The sequence below is a fragment of the Haliotis asinina genome, chromosome 2 (assembly GCF_037392515.1).
Source record: "Haliotis asinina isolate JCU_RB_2024 chromosome 2, JCU_Hal_asi_v2, whole genome shotgun sequence".
Taxonomy (NCBI): domain Eukaryota; kingdom Metazoa; phylum Mollusca; class Gastropoda; order Lepetellida; family Haliotidae; genus Haliotis; species Haliotis asinina.
The window spans coordinates 69,431,770-69,440,450 of NC_090281.1; the positions used below are offsets into that span (position 1 = coordinate 69,431,770).

The 8,681-nt window shown below is 40.2% G+C and overlaps 1 protein-coding gene across 1 annotated transcript; it reads left to right on the forward strand.

The window, feature by feature from the left end:
- Nucleotides 1-446: 446 nt before the first annotated feature.
- LOC137272825 (uncharacterized) lies at nt 447-4,602 on the forward strand. The gene is made up of 10 exons (XM_067805231.1): nt 447-502; nt 937-1,052; nt 1,316-1,466; nt 1,809-1,905; nt 2,214-2,396; nt 2,520-2,638; nt 2,783-2,879; nt 3,020-3,758; nt 4,190-4,264; nt 4,451-4,602. Exons 1-10 carry the CDS (start codon nt 447-449, stop codon nt 4,600-4,602), a joined length of 1,785 nt encoding a protein of 594 aa, XP_067661332.1.
- The last annotated feature ends 4,079 nt before the right edge of the window (nt 4,603-8,681 follow it).

Genomic DNA, 8,681 nt, shown 5'->3' on the forward strand with positions numbered 1-8,681 from the left:
GGCCCCTGGACCCCTGCTTGTGCATTTCAAAATAGATTTAAAACAATTGCTGACAATATTCGAAATTGCTATGCGACTCTGACATGCTATATAGTTTAATGTGTTTTTCGTTTCCATTCTTCCGGGATGTATTTTGCCATCTCCATATTCTTTTGTAAGGGGGACCACTCGGAATGACAATACTAACGTTAACATATCGGTGAAATGGGGTTAGGCCCACGTGGTATTCTTTACTGCAGAACGTATTAACTGTCGTTGTCAGAACCAGTTAAAGGAGTTATCTTCCTTAGCCGAATTTTCTATTTGCTGCCAGAAGAATATTAGTAAATATAATGTTCTTGTAGAACATCACGCTTCAAACCGGAAGTGACATTTCCATGGACAACGGCATCGTTGTTAATGTTAGCGCCCTTAAGCTGAGAAAGTTTTTTAGCGGCACTTTCAAAATGGAATCATCCCAGAGGAAGAACCTACTACTCTTTGATGAGAAAAACGACATAACGTGAGTCCCTATTCATCTATGACTACTTATTAGTGTGGTGCTGCATGTATCTAACTTAGCTATCAAGCCACAGAAGTTTTTAATGTGTGTTTAGGATAACACTTCTAAAATATAGGGTAGGTAGGATGGATTTTCTTACATGTGTTAGAAGTAAAACCCTACAAACAAATAACACATTACTCAATGGTTATTGTTGAGTCAAACAAGCTTGCGGTTATCATGTCGACTTTCTCTATCAGAATGACCGATGTCCATCGGTGCCGTAAAAAGACAATGCATATGGTATCTGAAAGTCTATTTTATTCATACTGCTTAAAAAGATAGGGTTTGCTGTCAAAAGTGAATTAAGGATGCGTTGACAAAATGGCATTGATATATAAACAGGAATGTCAATATTTAGTTCCAGAAACAAACTATCTCCCCTGCTGTTTCAGTTACTTTGAGATGAAAGCATGGAATGCTGTGGTACACACAGTCGTGGCAGCTAGTCAGTTGTATGCCGACAAAATCGACCAGGGACGAGAAATACTAAATTTTTTCTGTGAACTGCGTAAGTTACTATAAGTAAATTATGCAAATACATTGTGCATGATCACGGTTACTTCAGTATCAGAGGTTCAATTGACAGTGTTCAAAACATGTATTGGGCACTGGTGAAAAAGGATGCTGCCATACCAACTTGAGGCTGACATAAGAATCTTATTAAGAAACTCTCTGTGTTGTAACGATCTTTAATTCTAATTGACATTCCTCTCTGTCCACTTCAGTAGGGATAGTGATGAATGGAGATCAGTCTTAGATTTATATTTCCAGGCTTTCATCACAGCAAAAAAAGATATAACTCTCAGTCCAGAGCAGAGCGATTCAACCAATGCTTGACAAAGATCAGCGATTTCCACAAAGAAGCTCTAGGTGATATGGTTAAACACAGAGGCCCAGATGGACCATTTGGAGACCTTCTAATGTGAGTATGTCTTCAAAGTATGTATTTTAGCAATGGTCATCCATATGGCATAGATATATGCCACAATATGTTATGTTATCAGAGATCATGCGCTGTGCATTAAAAGAAACATAATGTGTTACACACGAGTATGAGAGTAATGAGAATGAGAGTAATTTCTACTATAAAATCCAGTTCAGCTTGGTGACATGTAAAGGTGGTTTTTAATATTGACAGTGTTCTTAGTCATATGATCACACTTAGCATGTCTCTTAACTTCTATGCTGTACTGAAATAATGGAAATGTTTACTTTATGCCACAAGTCCTTAGCAACACATAGCTGATTACCTTACACTACACAGGTCAGACAATCATGTGTTCAACCAGCTCCTGAGAAGGGCTGATGACATGAAGAAAACACATCTCAAGCTGGAGAAAAAAGCAGCAAAAGCATGGAAGGTTTGTTAGGTTTCCACTCATGACTTCGTGGCAGACAACCAGAAAGATAACTCCTTAACAATCCTTTGAACTCTAAAGGAGATGGATAAGCTTGGCATTTCACCAATACTGGGACAACTTTTCTATGCTCTGTGAAGCTTGATGAAGTAAATATGGATGTGTGTAACCTTTCACAAGTATAGTAACTCTTCGTTAATATATTTTAGCTGCTGTTAGCTATTGAACTATTGGGCAAATAGTATTCCGTAATACACAGATAAAGGTGTTGTTCACAGAAAACATGCAACAATATTGTCCTTTTCCACCAGTACTATGGACGGAGAGTGAGAAAGAAGGAGGACCTGTACACAAAACTGTCCAGCACCATGACCGCTACGGAAATAGAGCTGGACAAAAAATACACCGCCTTCAAATCCAAAACAGATGCTGCATTGACAAGATATAACATCATGTTCACCAATGAAGTGCGTGAACGTGAGGTCTTAGCTCAGGTGAGTAACTATACACAGTTTGATTATCATTTAAATGTTTTAAATGGGTATAGTGTTGACCAACAAAATAGTTGTTTATTACAGTTGCCCAAAGACTGTGATTATGGGCTTTCTGTTTTGCAGAAAACTGAGAATCTGAGAGAAGACTTTCTGGAACAAGAGAAGGCGAAGCTTGATGCATTGTTTGCGTCCATCAATAACCTTGTACAGAGGATGGAGAAACTGACTCCACTAGCACTGAGGTTCGTTGTTCATGAGTCTGTGCTAGATTTTGGTACATATAACAGACCAGAAGCCCCGAGTCCTATCTGTGTTAATGGCATTATACTTTAGCTGTGGTGACATGCTATGGAGGGGCATTTTTATGTTGACTACTTTTGTTATAGCTGCCTGGATTATGAACCAGAGGAGGCAGACACTGCAGCCATGGCTAGAGAAGTGTGGGAATACTCCCTCAAGAAACACACATTCCCCAAACTTCAGGTTAGTGATTTACCATTTATAATTGTACATTAATTTGATGAAGTTACAGATGGATGGAGTATGTATGGGACATAAGATTTATGTTCGCATTAATTATAATTGTGTGAAAGTAATCAGACTATACATCCATTACCAAACAGGATAACCCAACAAGATCTGACGATGTGGATGAAGTCAGTGAAGAAGCTGATTCAGATGATGAGGACAAGGAATCAGTCGATGATGAAGACGCAGGTGAGGAACTGGACATCACATCTCCACAGGGTGGAAAGAAAGTAATTACTGTGGGAAGTCCTGCAGCTCCAAAGAATGAGCATCTTGCTCAAGTCCTGGAGGAAATCCTGATGTCAGACAATGATGAGCCTGCCCAAGAGAAATCAGACATTCCAGACATCATGTCTACACCTACAACAGGTGATGATGTCATCCCAGCTGAATCTCCAAGATGGAAGACAGTAGACAACAGCCTCGTCAGACAGAGATCAGCCAATACTGTCCAAAGTGCACGGCATGAACCTCGTAGACACAAATCAGCTGCCAACAGCAAAGGAACCAAAGTACAAGATCTCAGGACTGGATCAGATTATCAACCCCCATTCTCCAGAAGGGAGAAAAACCTCAGGAAATTGTCTTCAAAACAGAAGGAATTGCCAACAGAGCATGCACATCCTCAATCTACTGGGCACCCCAAATCTCAGCTTGGTCAACCTGGCTTTGCATCAGATGCCCGTAGACGTCACAGGGCAGCTAAGGAGGTTAAGAGTAGTAACGTCCCAGGATGTGACAGATCTTCTCCTTCAACGCACGGGCACAACAATGACCAGAGATCACCCAGAGTAAAGGAAGGATGGACATCTAATTATTCTTTCACGGGTGGGAGTCAGTGTATTAGCTGAAAGGAATTATGAAATTATAGATGAACAAAATATATATAAGATACATAGCGCTGCCTTGAACCTTGGAATAGGTCTAAACTTTTACTATACTTTAGAATGTTGTGCTTTTATGCCAGATATGGTGGCATTCATATAGTTATTTCTAAATCAATCATAACAAATACCTCCTTCATGGAACTGTCATTTTCAAAATTGTTTTAAAATATTTTACACCGACCAGGATTCCAACCCCACTACCAAGGAGCGAGGGAAAACCCAGTCTTGAAGCACAAGTAGGATTCTGTTAGTCATTGATTCATTTCCGTCACTAACATGACTTCAGTGACAACAAATGCATTTATTCATTGAAAGGTTCCTTAAAAAAATGTTAATGTGCATTTTAAATCTCCACAGAAGCCCAGAATAATGCGTCAGCAATGAGTCAAGTATCAGTCTTTGCTGTCCAGAACTGGAAGAAGACAAACTTTAACCAGATCAGCCTTCGCGTTGGTGAGTTAACATGACATCAGTCTGAATTTTCCTCTAGTCTGTTTTTCTGGGATAAAATCCACCAGGGGCTTTGGTAGCCCTCTTGCCCAATGCAGTTTTACCATGGTGGTGATATTGTCCTTTTCCTCCTTTCCCTTCATTCCCTCACTTACTCACAACATCTCCAGGATCCTCCTCACTTTTCAGGAATGAAGATCAAGCAGACCAGAGCAGCTGATGCTGATGGCATGGCCTATGGCTACAAGAAGAACAAACTTGGGATAAGGATTCACGGCTCTTACCCAGCTGGTCTGGTCTCCTTGTGTGTACCAGCCACCCAGTCTCACCATAAGGAATAGACCCTTGATTATGAGTATGGAACATGGACTTGTTTCAATATGGTTTAAACCTGTGGTATTGAAAAGGAGAGTGAAAACTGTAAAAATAGTATATTTCGTGGAGATGCTATTTTTGTGGCTTTCAAATAATGTCTCTCTTTTGTGTTCAGTGGATATGATGAATGTGTGAATGGCTGATTTCCTTCCATGACACACGAAATTAATTATGTGATTGTGCATTTCTTGCATAACAAACTGAATTATGTGTTTTCTGAGACTATACTATAGTTTGGAAACTAGTGGCTAAAATGATATTGGTTTGAAATTAGTTGCTAAAGTGAAATATTGTAGTTTCAAAACAAGAGACAAAGAAGGATACATTATTGTTTGGACAAATGGGTTTCATTGTGGCAAAGAAGAGTATAGTTTTGATGAAATGTTTAAAAACCTTCAGTTTCAGTGACACATTTACCTGTATTACCTGTATATATATTCATATGTTTTAAAAGAGAGTAATTCAAGTCTGTGATTCAGCATTCAGTTTTACCGTTCAAGTCGTCAAACAGTCCTCAAAGTCGTTTACAGTATTTACCAATGTGAACATCATTGTTTGAGCAATGTGCAATAAAAACACTATGTTCGATTTGCCAACTTACTACATTAAAAAGGTGTACAAGCAGTTTCGCAAATATTTTCTTTCTTGGATTGATGTTATGGCACATGTATATTACTGGATTTGTTATGTATTATTTATACAGGTTATACCTGTAACACGCATATTTAGGTTATTCTTGACACCATCTCTTGCGGTGGAGGGTGCTCTACACATGACCCTGTTGTAATCAGTTTACTGTGTCAAGGCTGTCTTGAACAGAGTTTTGAAACGGCCTTATTGCCTTGTGATATTAATCCAGCCACCTTGCCACATCTGACCCGTGAAGATCCAGTGTTAGAATTGATCTTCAGTAACCCATGTTAGCCGTACGGCGGTGGTTAGAAAGGCTCGCTGACTGGGTTGACACGTCATCGTATCCCAATTCGTATGTTGATGCTCATGCTGTTGACCACTGGATTGTCTGCTCCAGACATGACTATTCAAAGGCAGCCGCCATGTAGGTGGAATACTGAAAAGTAAACTCACTCATTCACTATTGAGAGACATGTTTGCATGTCAAATTCATCTTAACTGATGGAGAACTGATGGTTTTGTCGTACAGCTATGTTAAAGACACTGGAATGGTATAATCAATACTGGTTGACCCTTCTATTACCCCTGATAATAGACACTTTTCATTAACGTGCTTCTGCGGTAGATCACTGCTGTGGGCGCTGGTGCCTTCATCTGTTACCCCTGCGTCTCCATGTATGCTTTAGATGACTCACCATTCTGTGCATACAGTCAATATTCGATTACTTACAGACCTCCTCCATATAGCTGGATTATTGCTGAGCGCTGCATTAACCTAAACACCCCTCCCCCACCCAGGCTCCCACCCACCCCGAACACGTCCACCCACCTTGTCACCCTGGAGTCATTTGTAGTCGTGTACATGAATCCATTTCACTGAAATTGAGTTGTCCAAGTGTTTTGTGAATGCACTCATATTTCCAATTTCCCACCGATCTCATAGCAAACATTTAATTTTATGAAAATACACTTTCATTCACTGGGTCTTCCTGGTACCCAAAGTCAGCACTGACATTTCAGTTTACAGCAACGTGTAAATGTGTGTCGAGACAGTTACGTACCTGTGGATGTTATTGCCACGTCTTTCACGTAGGAAAGAAAATCACTCATGATATTATGGCAGGTTACGTCTGTATGTTGGGAATGAAAGGTTCTCACCATTCAAAACGAGAGAGGATGAGAAAGGTATGCATTTTACGACAATACGTAACGTTTGTTTTGTTTCGTTTTTTTTCATCGAAGACTAAATACCATCCAAACGAAATGAGTTATTTGAAACAGCCAGTCAGCGCTTCAATCTTCTACAATTAATCTTTTACTACGGGATAAAGTTAAACAAACACTTCAGATTTTACATTTCTTATAATTGGGATTGGAATTATTAACATTATATGATAACAAACTTAAGATTTCTAGACAGCACACATGTCACTTGCCGCAAATAACAACTTCACAGAAAGACATTGTGAAATATTCAGTCAGACACTGGGGCTGGCGAGTTGGTAATTTTTTTCTGACCACTTGTGAATCTGCCAGATTTGTCAGAGTCAGACGCTATTCGTGAACACTGCCCACGCCCACCCATGGCGATAAAGCGTGCATATCGACGCCTACGTGTGTTTGTAGAAAACGCCCCTGCTGCAGATCGAGCTTTAAGCTTTCAAGACTGCTTCTTGTTACCCGTGTATGACTAATTATTGGGTATGATATATGTTTACTGTGAGGAGCTGACAAAGCCAGAAGCGTATCAGTACCCAGCACGGTCAGACCTGTCCAATAGAAACCTGCACGCTACAGTTTTACTCCAGCGTTGCTTGTATTGAGTCAGAATTTATGAGTTATAAGAGTTTAACTATTGTTGTAAAACACTCATGGAGTACAACCCCAGACGCTTTAAGATGGTATTTCCCTCTTCAATATTAACCCTTTATACAATGAAACCCTGATAACCTCAATTTTCCTCTCACCTTAAATATACACCTAACACTCCTTAACGCGAATATTTGACTTGCCCAATGTTATGGTCGCTCTACACAATGTTTTGGTAGTATCACAACGTGCTAGTCGGACTGATGAAAAGGGATGCATATACTTACTACTTTTGTGTAACTCACGAGCTTGGCTATAGTACTAATGAGTAAAAGGAGGGTTTAATTAACCGTGGATCTTGGCACACCTAAGGGAGGCAACTCTCAACATTATATTAGACGCCTGGGCCGTCGCGTCCCTTCTTCAAGTCGAACTACGATGATATGTAAATTCTGCTTCAGTGTCACATAGAATACACATCGCCACTGTGTCACACGTCTCCATGCTGAGAAGTTCGTGAATTATGCCTGGCCTTAAGCATCGATAATTCATGGGTCGCGACTCGTGGATGCAAATTCGAAGCCCCGGTTGTTATTTTTGTTTGTATTTCACATTTATCAACACTGACTATTTACGAATGGAACCTTCTACACAACGAATATTTTTCACAACCATATGTGACTTAATGTAAACACACTTAGAGTCAAGTGCTGAAGAAGTTATAAACCCGGATGCCCATGTTACGGTATACACCTGTTAGGGTTAACATGTTGCCATCTCCCTCCAAGGAAACAGCCATACAGACAAAAGCTTCGGCTGCACACAGACGCGACTTTCAAGAGTACTGACAAGTTACACCTGTGGTTTCTATCCTTCACGACCGTGAATAATGGCAGCACCAGAGAAGAAGTGGCCAGAACTTGTTGGGAAGGTACGCCTTTGTATAAGACACCATGATATATTTTGTTCCACTTGATACTGTGCCAAACGTCAGCTTTAAGGCATCTACCTGTAAATGATCAAGTCTGAACAAGATATTGCAAACCATCCATACCGTCTTGAAATGATGAAACCGTAAATAAGACCCTGGATCGGACCTCGCACACGCACACGCGCGCACACACACACGCGCGCGTGCGCACATACTAGAAATGTTTTGAATGAACAGCGTCCTTTTTAATGCACCCGTGTCATTTTATAATTATACGCATAATTTACAAATGTTAGTCTTTTGTCTGCGGCGCCTATATTGGTTATGATGTTACATTTTGGTCACAAGGATCCGCTAAATGTATCTTCGAATCGTAGATTCGCCCGGACTTTCGGAATGTAGAAGTAGACCTCTACAATCTGAGATACTGCGAGCTTTTCAACCATGTGACAGACACGCCATAATGTATTCAATTGAAATTCTCTTCATCGGTCACATTTCACTCAACAGTCACAAGACAAGGTAACCTGATGGATTAAGCGATCGCTAGTAACACCCAAGACCCAGTTCGATATGTGAAATCCCAGTTGCGATCTTTCTTGAATATGACTTAAAGTTGAGTAAAATCAAACTCTCTCAATATAAGCATGATGTACAATGGGTCCCATTTCT

Bases quoted from the DNA above. Each gene is read 5' to 3' on its own strand.
- LOC137272825 (XM_067805231.1), top strand. From the start codon at position 447: ATGGAATCATCCCAGAGGAAGAACCTACTACTCTTTGATGAGAAAAAC. The intron at 1,053-1,315 runs GTAAGTTACTAT...TTATATTTCCAG, and splicing joins AAATTTTTTCTGTGAACTGC to GCTTTCATCACAGCAAAAAA. The intron at 4,265-4,450 runs GTGAGTTAACAT...CTCACTTTTCAG, and splicing joins CCAGATCAGCCTTCGCGTTG to GAATGAAGATCAAGCAGACC.